At 43.4% G+C, this 17,640-nt stretch overlaps 1 protein-coding gene and 1 long non-coding RNA gene across 2 annotated transcripts; both read right to left on the bottom strand.

Moving 5' to 3' along the window:
• Positions 1-7,646: 7,646 nt before the first annotated feature.
• Positions 7,647-10,652, bottom strand: LOC139994820 (uncharacterized). The gene is made up of 3 exons (XR_011801765.1): positions 8,178-10,652; positions 7,890-8,093; positions 7,647-7,825 (listed from the first exon to the last, which is right to left on the bottom strand). It is a non-coding gene; the product is annotated as an uncharacterized lncRNA (long non-coding RNA).
• Positions 10,653-11,753: 1,101 nt separating this feature from the next.
• LOC139995201 (uncharacterized) lies at positions 11,754-16,529 on the bottom strand. The gene is made up of 5 exons (XM_072018427.1): positions 16,159-16,529; positions 13,131-13,308; positions 12,905-13,059; positions 12,590-12,703; positions 11,754-12,292 (listed from the first exon to the last, which is right to left on the bottom strand). Exons 1-5 carry the CDS (start codon positions 16,176-16,178, stop codon positions 12,121-12,123), a joined length of 639 nt encoding a protein of 212 aa, XP_071874528.1. The 5' UTR covers positions 16,179-16,529; the 3' UTR covers positions 11,754-12,120.
• Positions 16,530-17,640: the final 1,111 nt, after the last annotated feature.

Here is a 17,640-nt window from a genome sequence, read left to right as displayed (position 1 = left end):
CAGATCCTGACTATTTGGTTGGTTACTCACTGGAATCGCGGCGAGCGAGTTAGCTGCTGGTTTACCTAGTTAACCGTCTATTCCGTCGCAGAACTCTCAGTTTTATTCTCAGACAGATCCAGTTTGCTTTGTATCGTATCATTCGTCCTCCGTCTTCTTGCATCTACCGTTTCCACGTTTATGTGAATCTTTGTGTTTCGCTGTTCTTTCTCTTTTCTTTTTCACCTCTTTGTTTGTATCGATCTTTGCTCTTTTTTATCATTGTAGAGATCAGTCGTCCTCTTCTTCGTCTTCCTTTCTTGCTTTTTTGCTTCTCCCGACGACCTTTGCAAAGATCATCGGACGCTTTCTTCGTTTTCCCTTTCGTTCGCAACGGAGATTCGTTTTCTCGGGTGTTGGAGGAATCACGGGAATTCCAAGGAGGTGTCGACTCGGTTTTTGTTCGGCGTAACCGCTTTCACGAATCGCGTGAATCATATGGCGGTGTTGAAAGGCACTGCTCGCGGCAGACGAGCGAAGATTATCGAACACAGACGCAGCTAGAACGTTGACAAAGTGAAAATGCTCGGTCTTCCTCCCAGCAACCGGCTGCTTTTCTTTCGCCTCGCTTCGAGGATTCCACGTTTCAAGGATTCGACTAACATCGCTCTTACTTTCATCGTGTACCGCTACCTGTATCTATAGTATCTTCGTGGTTTGTTGCGCGAAATTTTCCGCCTTTTCCATCGAACGAAAGGTCGACAACGATTAGTCGATCGCGTTTCCAGAGCTTCGCGATCGGTATCGTAGGTGTCAAGGCCCGGTAGAGCCTGCGAGTTCCGTAATCCTACACATACAAAGTATCGAGGCACAGCGACGAGAACCAGAAGGTAGGTGCCGCGTTAAAGGTCTTTACGTCTCGTTGCGCAAGAAGAATGTCGATCCATTAGGACCAGGCCAGGCCAGGCCATGCCACGATAATCCGCGATCAACTATACCCAACATTCGCATTGACATCGTTTCTTTATCATCTTTCTTCCCCCCACCCCTTTTCGTTTACGTTTCTAATCATTCTTCTACGTAAACTCGTCACTCGAATCCTGCACGAAACTTTGCAACGCTGTTGTAGACTATTTGAAGGTATTAGAAATTTCAATAATCGATAAATCCATGGTAGACGAAGAACATGTGCAACCTTGCCGCTTGAGACTATTTTAGACACCTGGATCAAGGTTGGAATGTACACGTTGGATCGTTTAGCAATGTGTTGCGAAAGAGATTGGAATCGAAAGTGGAGGTTTGGTGTCTGTTGAAGGAGGATGGGATAAGATTAGACCGAAAGTCGGATATTTGGATATTTGATCACTCGCTTCTCTTCCATCCGATGTAATTGAAAGTTAAACGATGCGTTTATTACATGCAGCGTGATTACGTGTCGTAACGTAGATACACGGGGAATCTAACTTTAAATGAGCAAATAAAGAAGTAAATAAACCGTGGTTGATACACGAAGCGACAGAAACTGCTACGAATATGTATAGCTACGAGACTTTCTCTCGACAAGGAGAGCACTCGTGCGCGCCCCTTTACCGAGCAAGCACGCGAAGCGACAGAGAACAATGTCTTCTCTCGTGCGTTATTACACTACAATGCGACCCAACCCGAGTCAAGTTAGGCTTGTTCCTCGATCGAGGCTAGCGAATACGACTTGTGCAAGTAAAGTCAAACGGCAGTTACGAATTCGCCTGGTCGTATATGGATGATGGATGAATTAGCCACGCTCGATTACCATTCAACCTGGCGCTTACTATATCCGCTGCACCTCGGACCTTCTGCGTACAAATCGAAGGCTAAATACGGTCGGCCATTGACTGTACGCGCCCGTGAACACAGGTGCGTCGTATACCAGAAATTACGACCGGCATTCTCCGGCCAGAAGGACGCTCTCTCGTTTCAACCGAGCTATTACCTTCGTTTTTGCCTTCATTTTTTTTTCTTCCCCTAACTCGCGATCATCGCCAACAGCGTTTCGCAAGGATATTCGTATTTTACTCGAATCTCTGCTACGCAAAACGCTTGCAAAATGAATCAAGTAGCAGCGGATGCAACTGTGTATGACGCATCAAGCAAACAGCTTTACGTAGGCACGCTTTTTGCACGAAAGAATGTTCGCGTAGGCAGATAGTAACCGTGATCCTGTTGTATGACACGTTTCTCTATGGTTCGCGTGGTGTCCAAAGCGAACGATCGAATAGTCGAATCTGCAAGGAAGAAGCCACATCATCGTATAGGTTTCGTTTTGCGGAACGCATCGAGTAAGAGAAGCTGAAGAAATTAATATGAGGTGGTGTTAGATGTAAAGGAATACTCCCGATATTCAAGTTTATTAAACAATCAACAATCAACAATCAACAATCAACAATCAACAATCAACAATCAACAATCAACAATCAACAATCAACAATCAACAATCAACAATCAACAATCAACAATCAACAATCAACAATCAACAATCAACAATCAACAATCAACAATCAACAATCAACAATCAACAATCAACAATCAACAATCAACAATCAACAATCAACACTCGACATTCAAACTCAACATTCGACAGTCAACAATCAACAATCAACAATCGACATTCAAACTCAACATTCGACAGTCAACAGTCAACAATCAACAATCAACTGTTTGCTTCGCTGTTACGCCGGACCCTTTGCACTTTGCTGTTTGAAACGGAACGAATCTTTTGTTCAAAACCGAACAGATCCTTTTCTTTGTTGTCCCTCGACATCCCCACTACGCACGCGTTTGTTAGACGTCCGTGACGGCTGTCACATATGCATTCTTCCGAATATTCGGCAAAAGGACCATAGAGATATCGATAGTAGATTGAGTATGTCGGCCTTACGCTTTGATGGTAAGCGCTCTGTGTCGCGAAGCAGTCGAAAAGTTTCGTCGTCTAATGCCGCCAACAATACGAGGATGGATATTTTTCAAATTTTTTGTTTGAAGCTCGAACAACGGTATCGACGGGATATCCAGGTTGACCGTGAAATCTATCGATGAAATCACGACGGTTCGTACGAGATACATACGCGGCATAACGTATCGATGCACGCGTGTACGGGATACTCGCGAACGACTCGAGAACCTTGACTGCACTTTCGCGGAACTCGGCCTGCATTTCAATGGACCTTCGCGATTCGCGCGATTTCTCGATACACTTTCGAGAGACGTTTGTTCGTGGAATTTTTTCAAAAGTTATCTATAAGGAAATTTCCGCAGCAACGTTACAAAGTTCCAGAGGACATCGAGGCAGTTGCACACTATCCGCTCGTCTTATGCACGTGAACCAACGTTGAAATACGCGTTTCCAAGGAAATTCTGAACACGGATGATGCTTTAACGCTAAAAGCCCACGCCTTTTCGATCGGCGATTTACAACGTGGCGATGCCGGATTCACTTTCTCCGTGTTTGCGTTCTAGGTAGCATATGTAACTACAAAGTTCGTGAACACGAGCGTGGCTCATCGAACGCCGCACCTCGTGCGTCATCCTAATCGAAATTAAGTTGGATGACAAGCCAAGATCGAAAGCGCACCGTGTATACGGTACGGTGGAAGAACGCGATTGCAGAAATCGAATATACGTTGGTTCAAGTTTGCCACTGGCTCGTTATAGCGGTGAGCAACTATTTCGAAATTCTACTCGTTTAGGTATGACGCGGACGACCGATCTTTTCTCCAGTTTTCGCCATAGGTTCGCGATGTTGGGATAGCAAACAGACTGCGATGCTTGCGTTCCTTGCACGGTATAACGTTGTAGCAACCTACCTGAGGACAACTTCAATTTCTCGGCGCGGAGACAACGCCGTGTCCCAACATCGATGTAAATTATGTTAGAAATAAATCGACGCTCTTCCAATTTTATTACATCGCGATATCCTGCAACGCGAAGAAACAACACGTGCGTTGAAAAAGAGCGTGTCCGAAGCGAGAAAAAGGCACCGATACATTTCGTTTCTACTTGGGATTTGCTTTTACAAAATTCACTTTCTCTGGTCACGGGTGTGTCCGACGCTTCGAGTATCGCCAGGATGTGGTCGAGATCGAGGATATCGGCGATTCTTGCTCGATGTCTACGATACCGTTTCGTATTATCTACGCTTGCTGATCAGAGCCTTCGATACAGCTCGTGTCTTCTCTTAAAATGTGATGCATGTTCGCCGACAGCTGCTGTATCCCAGAGAAATGAAATTTCTATCTGCGATTCTAATTCCATAGCCGAGTACTATGCTCCGTCTCGATGGTAATAGCAGATGGACGCGATGGACGCGATTGGATTGGCCATTGGATCGGTGAGAATGCAGGGTATCGAAGTGAAATCTGCAAGTTGCAAAACATCCTCTCGACGTAAGGTCGAACACGACCAGCCCGTTCAATGTTAAGGACAGCCAAGAACCGGAATCTAAGACACGTGTGAATATCGTGGATGACTTTCGCTCTCCAATACAATAGGCGCCATTTTGCATCTTCCAGGCGGCTTACGAATATTCGGCCGCAACAATGCGTTCGGCGTGGTTGATAGTTTTCGATTTCTTTGGGTAAGCGCGATGATGAAACCTGCCGAGAGGCGCCTTCAGGAATTTCATGGAAAGTGCCTTCCATCGTCATCGATTCTACCTCCCACCGGTCGACCGGTCCGGATGCCTTCGTTTTTCTTTTCTTTCTTTTTCTCTTTTCATCCTTTTTCACCTTTTGGCGAACGAGTACGGCCAAATGATCGACGAGTCGTGGCATTTGCATAGTAGAGGTGAGAACAGTAACGCCAGGGCCATATTTGCGTCATACGGTTTCCTCTATTCCCGACCATCGTAAAACAGCGTGGTAAAGCCAACCGTTCGCCACACCATTCACCATGGCGAAGCATCCGTGAAAGTGGTCGTGTGCGTATATTTTTCTACGATTCGTTGAATAGTCGTTATTTTATTACGTAAGACGATGTCGTCTTGATTACTCGTACATCTTTTACCGCCAACCAAACACTCTACTCTTCTTTCGTCTACTCTTGACTATTTACGATAAGGAATGCGTCTCGGTACATTTCCCATTGTTCGATGCATTGTTTTTAGTCAGCAGCGTGGCGATCGGCGAGTCGTGTTTCTTTTTTTCCAATTTTTCAAGATGATTAAAATAAGGCGAATTTCACGAACTAAGAAAACTTTCAACGCGCCACTTTGCTCTTGCAAGTTTGAATGCGTTGAATCGTTGTAAGGGACTAGCATCAGGGAAGATTTTACTGATACATATTCCGGTTTCGCAGAACCGGACATCAACTTGACCTAGATTTCGCGTTGACGATCGCCAATTTCCATTACGTTTTGTTACGCGGCCACCGCAGATGGCACGACCTTAACATTGGCGTGTATATTGCTATACGGTGGCAGGTAGGCGTTGTAGTCCGTGCATCGAACGATATCGATCTTGGAAAACCTCATAAGATTTCTTAACTCTTTCATGATTCTCCATGGTTCTTAATGAGTCACGTTGTAGATAGAAATTGAACAGGATGCTGCAAGAAGAAGGCGACTTTGCCTTTCGGTATTTTTGGCAAACCGGCAGAAACCAACTCGAAAGTAATTAAAGTTGAGCACACATGCGCGTCGTAGAGTAATCGCGTTACGAAACGTTGTAAAATGTAAGTTGTCTTTTAATGGATCGATACGCTGAAAATTAGGACGCGGATCGTACGTTTGCAACTTTATATCGCAACGCCCTTACGTCGAACCTTTGGGATGCAGAAACGCGCACGGATACGATATCAGGGAAAGCGAACAAGGATCTCCGCTTGGAGAAAGTCCTTTCCTCTTCCTCTCCATCGAGCAATGCTTCGTTTTATTCTGGGCCGTCGGCCGTATTATCGCGCGAGACGTAATGCTCGTGTTCAGAGATCGTAAACAACACGTTTATATGCCGTGGGCCCTAAATTCACGCCACGGGCCGAGTGAAGAGGATTCCGTAACATATCTGGAAATGAGGAAGTCTCGGACGCAAGTTTCTTATTCTTCGCTTTCGTCTTATTCTAAATCATAGTCATCGCGCGTCATGTTCGTGTTCACAGGTCGTAAACAACGCATTTGCACGCCATTACACAGCGTGACCTGTGAATTCGCGCAACGAACGAAGTCGAGGAGATCGTCCGAAGTGTGTGAAAATGAAGCACGGCGGATCTGGCGAATCATCTACGGGAGATGAAAGATGCGGTGGATGTCGAAGAGGCAAAAAAGTTCTAGTTGAAAGAGGAGGAGAAAAAATATATGTTGCTCGGAAAAGGGGGAAACTCGTGGAGATACTGCGAGGAGGAACGTGAAATGATACATGGAATGAATTTGAGTGTCGAAGAAATGAAGATGTACAAGCTGGTTAAAAATAGAGAAGAAACGGAGGAAAAGGAGGAAAATCACAAACGGAGAAGCTCAAGAGCGGAAACCAAGGGTGAAGATTTGTGAACCTTAAATATAAATTATGTTTTGAGTTACAAGGTCTAGAAATAAAAGAACTATAAGTAGATTTCTATTGCTGTTTCTTGTAGCCTTCAAGCTAGAACTACAGGGCTAACTTTTTAGCAATAAATATATAAACGTGCTCCCTGTCATAGCTTCTTCTATTGTACTGTAACACTGTAAGAGTGAGGATCTGAATCAGTATACGCTACACTTATATTTATACTTTTATTTATTTTAATATATTTTTTTATTACAAATTCATCCACTCGTTATTCCATCAGTCGACCTCAGCAATCAGCAACTGACGCATTGGTAAAACAACACATAGACAAAGGATAAGCGGAACGAATAAAGTGTAACGAGTAGAATTTGTATAGGGAGATATTTAGAGACAAAGAGGGAGAATAACCAAAGAATCGATACAGCTGTATTATGTTCAATTTTAATCGGTACTAACTCAACAATCTACTCTCAGCAATCAGCAACTGACACGTAGGTAAAACAACACATAGACAAAGGATAAGCGGAATGAATAAAGTGTAACGAGTAGAATTTGTATAGGGAGATATTTAGAGACAAAGAGGTAGAATAACCAAAGAATCGATACAGCTGTATTATGTTCAGTTTTAATCGGAACTAACTCAACAATCTACTCTCAGCAATCAGAAACTGACACGTAGGTAAAACAACACATAGACAAAAGATAAGCAGAATGAATAAAGTGTAACGAGTAGAATTTGTATAGGGAGATATTTAGAGACAAAGAGGGAGAATAACCAAAGAATCGATACCGCTGTATTATGTTCAATTTTAATCGGTACTAACTCAACAATCTACTCTCAGCAATCAGCAACTGACGCGTAGGTAAAACAACACATAGACAAAGGATAAGTGGAATGAATAAAGTGTAACGAGTAGAATTTGTATAGGGAGATATTTAGAGACAAAGAGGGAGAATAACCAAAGAATCGATACAGCTGTATTATGTTCAATTTTAATCGGTACTAACTCAACAATCTACTCTCAGCAATCAGCAACTGACGCGTAGGTAAAACAACACATAGACAAAGGATAAGTGGAATGAATAAAGTGTAACGAGTAGAATTTGTATAGGGAGATATTTAGAGACAAAGAGGGAGAATAACCAAAGAATCGATACAGCTGTATTATGTTCAGTTTTAATCGGTTCTAACTTCGTTTCTGTGTATAGCAAGTAAAGCCAAGTTGAATTACTTGACCATCAGCCTGAGATAAGTAAGCAAGTCTGCAACTTAATTCTATTATTCTTCACTTTCGTGTTATTCTAAGCCATAGAATCTCGCTTCTTCGCTTACCCTACAAAAGTAAAGCTGACGGTGTATTTTTTTTACGCGTTCTTTCCACTCCTTTCTCTACTTACCATCGTTGATCTTTCTTCAACGACTCGATGCCTTTTCCGCCCTGTGTTGTAAGAGGCGTCGCGTTCGAAACGTTTTCAAGAACATCGAAAAGAACGATAAATCCGATTATACGTGCCTTTCAAGCAGGTGAGCACAAGAGCTGACGAGCTCGTCTAAATGAAGTACAATTACGAGTTATTCTCGTCGCGCAGACGTATATTTGCCTGGGGGAAATGCACTATACAGCTCATAACGAACAACCGAGCACGCCGCGTTACAGTTTTGTGCAATATAATGAGAAATAATACCGTTGCATTTCTATAATCGTTTCCTCGTTTCGCAACAACTTTCCGTTTTACGACACGAACCGTTGTTCACTGTCTTCTCCTGTTGTTCTCCTGAGAATACAATTTATGCTCTCTTTTAGTTCTTAGCGCACTAAGGTGCGGTGTCCTAAGGTGGCTTCCTTCCAATTTCTTACTTTCATGTTTCCATTCTTCGTTTTTCACGTCCACAGCAGCTTCTCTCTTCTCTTAGTCTATGGTTTTTTAAAAATCCCTATCGATTTTACGATTTTTGTCGCGCTGCCTTCAAACTTCAAGTTTTACGAAGATTTCCATGTCCATTTGTAATTCGATAAAACGATCGACGAAACAACGATCACGCTGTGTTTGGTTAAATGTGAAGCGTTCAGCCAACGTCTGACAAGTCTTATTTAACAACACCCTTTGTTAATAGATTCTATCGAACGAAATCGACCATTTCGTACGCGATAGAACGCACTAAAAACGCCTAGGAACGAAAAGAGATCGATAATCTTTGCAAAGTAACTAAAAACCACCGAGAATACGTTCTGCGTGACTTCGTTGGTATTACATTTCTGTAGGTTATTTTCTTTCTTTTCGCTTTTTCAATAATCCACGCGTTTATGTTACAAAGACCGTGATAGACGTGATAGACTAATTATTACTAATTGCTTCGAAAAATACATTTGTCCTGAAAAGAATTCCTGACAGGATAAATATTTGCCGCGACGAATAAAGTATATCGATTATGCTATGAAGGATCGATATAATCGACACGTGAAAATCCCTAGCTAGAGAAGTTGCAGTGAATAACTTTTCGGAACGACTGGTGACACGAGATATTTGAAACTTTCTAACGTTCGGGCAAGCTCGAGAAACGTTTACGCAATTTCCTTCCGGCAATAGCCTTACTTTCGATCGTCCTCGACTATGTCGTAGTCGATCGAACAGAAAGGTTCGGGACTGATAACTTATCGACGTTCTACGCTTTTGCATACATCTTCTCGATCGCGTTAGAAAGCGCAGTGGCGTTAAAATGGCTCGGAACAGCGATTCTTAACCTGTCACGAGGTCCTTGCTCGCATCGTTTTGTCCAAAAAGTTGGACACTATACGGGTACTAACGTTACAACGTTTAATTTTCGAGGATTTCAAGTTCGAGTTAGATGTTGGTGGCTCGTGACGACAGAGAAATTATCTAAAGGGGGTCCGTGGTAGACAAAAGGTTAAGAACCACTGGCTTAGGAGAAGGCGCCACGTACACAGATGAGAAGCACGATCGTTATTAGCGTTGCATCTGCCGCAGCTGCAGCCGCCGACTTCGACGACATTATCGAAAGGTCAACGTAGCACTGGTCGTCTCTGGACACGAATCACGAATATATGCATGGTGAGGTGCACTTTTAAAAGTCACTTGCACGTGATGCGCCAAGTAGGCTCTTGGGTCACGTAGACGTGTAATATATTCGATTTTATAATAGCTGTTTATCTCGGTAATTGGTAATCGATGGAAGGGAAAATGCGCCTGCCAAATATCTCTCGCAGTACGTGACAGTTAAAACTAGCAATTGAAAAAGAAAACGTTAAAACGAACGATACGTGAAACAAAAAAAGAATTGATCGTCGTTGTGACGATTTTTATAATCATTGCGAAACCTATAAATAAACGCGCTGTGTAAACGAAGAAGAAAATAGACAGATTCAGTTTCGGAATTCGCCGATTTAGGCGCATACGTTACATAACCTGCAACACTGCCGTGACAGGAATCGATCGAGACCTACAAAGTTGAAGTTGGTTAAGTCGTTTTGAAGTTGCAGGGCCAAACGATGAACATACATCGAGGCCAAACACGATTACTTTCCTCCTAGCGTAGTTTTGCCAGGGTAAAAAGCTTTTAAATATTAAAATAAATTGGCAATTTTCTCCACTCCCGGTTGAATATTTTTGACGCTCTGAATAAATTCGACACTTTGTAATTAGAAAACTGGTTGTTTTATTATACGAGAAATTCAATTAACCTAACAACAGTTTTCACACGTCGAAGACTTTACTGTATTGTAGTGATACGTTTCCAGAGGTTAATGTAACAATGGAAACGGTCGTGGTTTGTCTATATCGGTCGTGTACCGTGGTAGAGGTCGAGTGAAACGGGAAATTCTTAACGGAATGTAGTCCCAGTCAAGGATTACCGGTGAATAGGACATCTATCATTCGCAATTCTTAATTAAATGCCATCAACTCGAAGATACATCTAATTTTTTATTTCTCTAAATAGCGTTCATCAACGAAAGACAAATTTTTAGCTTAATAACGTAACAGTGTACGTAAGCGACAGTAGCAACTAAAATTAGAACACTCGTAGTTATTCGAACATAAACACTACACATTACGTTCCGAATATAAGCAAACTTTCTAAATATTTCGCTGGGGTATTCCAGAGGTCGAAAACATTTCTTATTTTCTCGCGTTTGCAAGATATTTCTTACGGCATATTAAACCGTAAATTAAAAGACAATATTATCGATTATTTTCGAATAATAATACGCGTTCAAGTGTAATTGTGTACGTAAGACACCGTAGAGAAGTTTGTCACTGATAAAACGATATGTCATTGAAACAATCATTTTTCAGATATTTTATTCAAATAATTGGCAAATAATTGTATGAAGTACGTTTTAAGAAAAACAACTTCTCCCGGCTTCTCCCGATGACATTTTTCGATTTCTCGATTTCTCGAGTTCGCTTCTCAACGTCCTCCCGTGTTATCAGACCGGTGACGCGACTCGGATGGTCTTTGCGAGTGAAATGCTTCTCGCAAAGGCTTCAAGGCCGACGAGATACTACCTCTCACTTTCCTACCTCTCGCGTATACACAACAGAGCCTGGTCGAGTTCGCCTTTCGCCCTCTCCTCTTTTCCTTCTTTTCGTCTTCTTCTTCTCCCATTCCATCCACTTCCTTTCCATTTCTCATGTTCTAGTCGTCTTTCTACCAATACGTTTGATTTTCTAGCTCCTTTGTATTTTTCGACGGTATATCCCGTTTGCTTTCAAGAATCTTACCTTATGCGTACTTCACGCTGCAAAAGGTCATCATTCTTTCGGGTCATAGCGCCTGCGTGAGCATGGCTAAATTAACAAACATATTAAAGGGGAAGACCGATAGAAGTAGAAGCGGCAAAATGATGCGACGAAGACGAATTGTCGATGCCAAGTGTGTTCTACAAACATGATGGTTGTAAGGCTGTCGGTTGCTAGCGGCAAGATTTCAAAGTTTGGGAGTGGTGTACGCGCGAGATGTATAAAAGATGAGAATGCGAGAGTGCAGATGGAGCACGCCCTCGACATTCCAAAGTCGGTGGTTGGAATTTCTCCTGCTTACATCCCACACCATTCTCGCGGCTATGTAAATACGCCCGAAGGAAAGTAACTTACGAGATAAAGATCGTGGCGTTAGTCGTCGATTCCTAGACTCGTCAAGGTTAGTCGCATTGTAACGCTTAGCAGATCTCGAAAATTCCAATTCGAAATCCATCACGTTACACCCGTTAATTAATAAATTATGTACGTAGTTTCCAAGTGTTTGTTTCTAGAAATTTTATTGTTATTAATTTACATTTATACAGTAAGTACCTTGAGTATTCGGTGAATGGCAGCCTTCTTCTATATACATATCATAGTTTTCGAAATGTACTTTTAGTACGCAAATGTTACACGAGTATCTGGCGCTTTTCTTTTGCCACGCGTTCATTTGTCGCGTTCTAATTTTTCAAACGCGGATTATAAAAGAGAGACTTTCGTTGCAAGTTTCGCGTGTTCGTCCGAAAGAAGGGAAAAAGTTCACGCCGCTTCGAACAGATCGACGTTGGTCGCTGCAATCCTTTTAATTGTTTCGTTCCGCGTTCAAGTCAAACAAAGCTGGAAACTCGCACCCCTTTCTGCTATCGATTTATCCTCTGCGATAAGGTTTCGGTTTCACTTGCACCTCCTCTCGTTGGGTTTCCTCCACCTCTTCTTGCAAAGGTTTGCTTCCCCTGGATCCTCCGAACCTGCCGCGTCCCGATGATTTCGCTTCGTTCGCACCGCTGGCGGTGCTTTTGCTGCGGCTGTGCGTGGTCGCTCTAGAAATCAGAACATTTCGTTATTCGTAACCCACGGAACAACCATCTCCCTGCTCCTCGTCCCATACCAAATAGCCATAAGCAAAATTTGATATTTTATATTTCTATAACTTTGTTAATTTTTTCATTTCGAAAAAGCTGTCCTGGACGAACCGTAATAACCTTAAACATTCAAGATGGCGTGACTGCTGTCTTAAATATCATTGCCTTTCCCCCTCCCCCCACCGTTATTTACTCGTATGTGGAATAAAGTGTGCTACATTAGAAAGACTATTAAAAATTCTGCGTCATAGTTACTTGGATTTTGGTGTTGTCGATTCGGAGGCGGCTTGCGTACCAGACGTTTCTTTATGCGAGGGTCCTACTTGAGCTCTTCTTCTCTTTAACGCGGCTAAGAGATCCTGGTTCGACCTTGAAACCAAAGCGATCCTTTTTCGTTATCTTATTCGAACAGTATATTCGTTGTCCGAATCGATGGAAGATTTCAAAATTTCTATCTCGCCAGAAACCATCCGCGAATTCTAATCTATTGATCGATGTTCGAGCAATCGAGATTCCGCGCTATTCCACCATAACACGCTCGAAATTCTAGACAATGGAAGTTGCGATTACCTGAAAGGTCTGACACCGCCGCGAACTTTCTTCGAGGATTCGGTGGTCGTGGTGGGAATTTCTTCCTGCTGATCTTGATTATCGTCGAATTCCTCGTCGCCCTCTTCCTCCGCTTCCACCGGCTGCTCCACCGCTTTGGCGGTGGTCGATTGCGCCTGGAACGAGAGAGACAGAGCGCGTTTATCGGTTCGGTTCGATGGTTCGTTCCAAACGAATCGCAACTCACCGGCGCTGACGATTTCCTTCCAACGTTTACTCGTCCTCGCGAAGACAATAGTCCACCCAGTCGGCCGGAATTCGATCTAGCCGGTGCAGGGGTCACCGGAGCTGCCGGCTCTTCCTCGTAATCGTATTCCTCTTCCGCCGATCTGACCACGGCTATCAGACAGCTGACCACCACCAATCTACAAAGCAAACGCGTTGTAAATACAACAGTTGTTACTGGAACCTGCTTGCCAGTGTAAAATGAACTCGTCAATGATGAAAATTACTGTACAGCGAACAGCATAACTGAAACGATGATAGATTTTACAGATGGTCGTTAACACTTTACCGATCGATAGCCGATTAATCGGATTTTTGTCGCCGACGTTTACCGACCGATAGTTTATTAATCAGCTTTTTGTCGTCGACGCTTACCGACCCCTAACCTATTAATCGGCTTTTTATCGGCGACAATCTTTCTCATTATTTGAGCAGTAATTTGCTATTTAGTACTAAGGTACCTTGCTCAGTTGCGTCGATTGCGTTGCTCTGTAAACTGCCACAGTTTTATACCAATTTGAAAAACTTACCGTTCGCAATGAACGAAAAGAAACCGAAAGAAAGCCAGCGCCAGGAAGAATCTAATGCCTGAGTTGCCCGTCGGACGTACGCTAGCGGTCGGTAAAGTGTTAACGTCGATCTAAACGACATTCCAACGTTTTTTATTCGCTCGTATCAGCGGAAATTCGTTTGTTCAGTGTTGTCGCGTGTTGTACGGATACGATCGTCGAATGGCATTGGTCCATTGCATAGAATGGCCGATTCAACGAGTCGATACGTGTTCACAGATATTTTACAGGCGAATTGATTAGGTAGAGTTAAGAATTTGCCGCTTGCCGAGCAAACGATTATATTTTAACGCCAGCTTGGCCTAGTTACCACGATAACTGTACACTGCAAGTGCAGAATCTTGCCAAGTTGAAAAGCGAAGATGTTGAGCGATAGTGAAAGGAAGCGCGATGATCGTGCACACGGAGGATAGCTCAGGGCTAGGAAACGCTTTCGTTCCTGACGAACGCCAACGAACTGAATAATCGATCGCAGCTGCTCTCGTTCACTTCCTAGTCGGTGACGCTCTCTGTGTTTTCGACCATCGAGAATCGAACAGTTGCACGCGAACGTGCAAATTTCTTCTTACCAAACTATGGATATTTATGCAACCTTTTATTAGTCGAATATTTCAGCAAATTCTTATCGGAACATTTGTAGAAATTCGTATCTATATATAAACGTTCTAACGTTTCATACCGAAACCGATCTAATAGGATGGTTCGATCGAACAAGAAAGAGAAGCTTGTTGAGCGTGTTTTAATAAAAGTTTTATTCCCGAAAGGAATCAGGTTGGTTCTGCGGCGCGTTAACGCGTCCCTCGCAGGATATCGGACTCGTCGGTCGTACAACTTTCGCCAAGGATCGAAAATAGAATCCGAGGACGTTGCTCGTCCTCCCGAAGGAGGGGAATCTGGTGTGTGCACGGGGATCGTAACGTACGATCGGTGGACAAAACCGGCGTGCGCCGGAGAGCACGATACTCGCACGCTTGTCGTTGTAGATCCGCGTATAAACCAGCTGGATCGTGACCTGTGACATTCACGTACGAAACTCACTTTCTCTGGCTTGGCTCGTGCAACTCGCGCTACTCCCAGCATTTGTCGCCCCGTTTCGAGTACGAATCACGCGAGTACGTGAGACGGCTGACAAATGTCACGGGAACTAGCCGAAACCCGTGGCCCGCCTCTGCCTCTAAAATAACATTCACCGAAAAATCGGTGAAACTCGATCGCCTCTACATACATATGTATACAGGGTCCGACCGAATAACGAATAGCACGTAGGAATCGGGCACGAGGTGATTCCTTATGAAACAGAAGAAAATACGCCTCCGTAAAGCTTCTTGGAAAACTTGGGCCAAGTTGGCTGAAGAATATAAAACAATGGCTTTTCGTAACACGATTTCAAAGCAGCCGAGAAATTTCAACTTTTCTCGGATCAACCGAGTAAAACGTGATTCCACGGTCAAAGCATTAGGTGTTTCGTGCTTTCTCGTGTCCGGCCTTATCCTGACGCAACTCTATTGCTCGCTCCAGCAACCGTGATCGCGGTTGTGACATAACGTTACGGTTGTTCGTTTTCGTGGTTACTTGGAGAAAAATATGAAAGAACGGCGTTAGTGCACGTTCTTTCGTCACGTACGGCGAGAAATTACACGCAATCAAAATTTCGATGGCTTTCAAAAACCGTTGCGTAAGGTAACTCGTCTTCTAACTGGTCTTGCCAATGTAGCGATAGACGATGAGCGTAGATAATGTCAAGGGAAAGCAACGGTAACTGGGAATCGAGAATAACCGTGCGAGACACGTTGCACGATGTTTGCAATTCTGATTCGTTGATCGATTATTATTATTATTACTACGTGTTAGATGGCTGTGTTTTCTAATTGATTTCCTGGTTGAGAACAGGATCGAACGGCCTATCAGCGTTTGCATAACGCATTTCTCTATTCTTTTATTTATTACTCGCTCGCTCTGCTTGCACTCGCGTGGCGATGGAAATTCGCTCGAGCCTGATTTCAATGATCACTTGCGACAGATACCGAATACCAGAGGGCTTGAAACGTGTAGCTCGTTTAACTACACCTTTCGAAGGCCTTGATACAAACTGCAAGTCGAAAGGATCACCGATTCAATCACTGTCTATCGTAAATACCCGTAATCCGTAAATGTCGCTGTATCCAAACATTTGCAACGTCTTGCGCAAATTTCAAGCCAAGCTACTACTCGGAAAAAGGAACGTGACACGACGACCGAAAGAAAATATGAAAATTTGGAGAAATCACTGCTCGAGAGAACAGGAAATTTGAGAAAATACTCGTATTATTCTGCGTGGAATCGTAGCACTGGTCACGGGGAAAGTGCAAAGATTCGCGCGAGCAAAGTAAAAGGCAAGAGTGAGCTATTCGCGTTATATTGGATCGCGGATGGAATACTTACGCGAAAATCGCGAGCTTCATGGTAGTGGTTGGTAGGTCGACGAAATGATGATGAACGAACGAAAAGCTGGTTCCGGAAGCTGCCCTGCTGCAACGCGTGCAACGTGGAAACGTGGATCGGACTGTTACCACGGGCGCGAAGCCGCGAAGAATGAATATCGTGTAGAGGGAACCGAAAGCACACCACTGCAATCGCGGAGGCTGTATACTTTGGAGTGCCGAGTCTAGTTTCCCCTTCTCTCTATATATATATGACTCTCTCACTCTCACTCTGGCACCAACCACCCGTGGCCGAACCCATCCACATCCACCTATCGTGCATGCGACTTTGGTATATCCTGAGCCAGCGAAACACGCGATATCCACGCGATATCCACGCCATTGCCCACGCGCTCGTCCAATTTCGGTTAGAATCTTTCTTCGATTTACACGAGCTTCTCCTCCGACCCTTCCTCGCCGATAAATTCGACATTTTTCAAAAATTCGATACTTTACGCGAGCAGAGTCTCGTAGAAGAATCGAACTCTCACGCTTTCAAAGCGCGAACTTGGAACGTTGATCGAGTAACGTCTCGCTGGAAAATTGCTTTTCCAGGGCTAGTGAATCACAGTTTGGTAACACGAAGCCGACTGAGCGAACGATTGAGCGGCGATCGAATCGATCGTTCCCCGAAACGAACGAATCGATCCGCTTAGGACGTGTTTTATAGTTAGATCGAGCGTAAGCAGTGAAAGTGAACGACACGGACCTCGTACCTGTCCATAGGCAAGAATGCCAGATATCCTGCTATCGTCCCCTGAGTCCTGACTTTGTTTCCCTTTTACGATTATCAACTTATTATTGTTCGTCGAAGAAACTTCTACTATTTACTATTACTTGCAATCGTTTGTCATGGCGCTTGCCTCCATCGAATACGTTCTTTCATTGTTGTAACGCGTTTCAAGTACATATCGTTCTGAACGAAATTGAGAGAAACGTTGGGTAACAAAGGCGAAAGATTGGAAAGACAGCGTGCTATTTTTAACTTGATTCCACATAATCCTTTGTGTGGAATCGACGGAAATTCATTCGAGAATATGGTGAGAGGTCGTAAATTTCCAAGAGGCTAAAGAAAGCCTCCATGGTCTTGTTGGCTAGACACGACGATTATCCTTGAAATTCCACCGTGTCGTCCGTAGAGGATAAAGTTATCTGACAGAGAAATTATTAACGGCAGGAAGCTCGACGCTGTTTAGTTCGCTTGGTTATTGCAAAACATATAAAGAACACGATTTTTTCGTTTGACTTTTAGAGTCTCTTTCGATTTTGCATGTAACTCTGGAAATTTACTAACCTATTAACCGTCCTGTCCATGCGATATACGTTAGTGTTACTATATTATAATTAGTTCTACACATTATAGTCGCTATAGTTCTATCCTGTTACAATGCCAACGAAATTTCAAAATGTGTCCTATAACGCAAATAATATGCTCATAAAAATT

The sequence above is a fragment of the Bombus fervidus genome, chromosome 15 (assembly GCF_041682495.2).
Source record: "Bombus fervidus isolate BK054 chromosome 15, iyBomFerv1, whole genome shotgun sequence".
Lineage (NCBI taxonomy): Eukaryota > Metazoa > Arthropoda > Insecta > Hymenoptera > Apidae > Bombus > Bombus fervidus.
Note: the sequence above shows the minus strand (reverse complement) of the source record. Positions and strands in the feature narration are given on the sequence as shown.

Bases quoted from the DNA above. Each gene is read 5' to 3' on its own strand.
- LOC139995201 (XM_072018427.1), bottom strand. From the start codon at position 16,178: ATGAAGCTCGCGATTTTCGC. The intron at 13,060-13,130 runs GTGAGTTGCGAT...CTCTCGTTCCAG, and splicing joins GAAGGAAATCGTCAGCGCCG to GCGCAATCGACCACCGCCAA. The intron at 12,293-12,589 runs GTAACTATGACG...TCTGATTTCTAG, and splicing joins TCGACAACACCAAAATCCAA to AGCGACCACGCACAGCCGCA.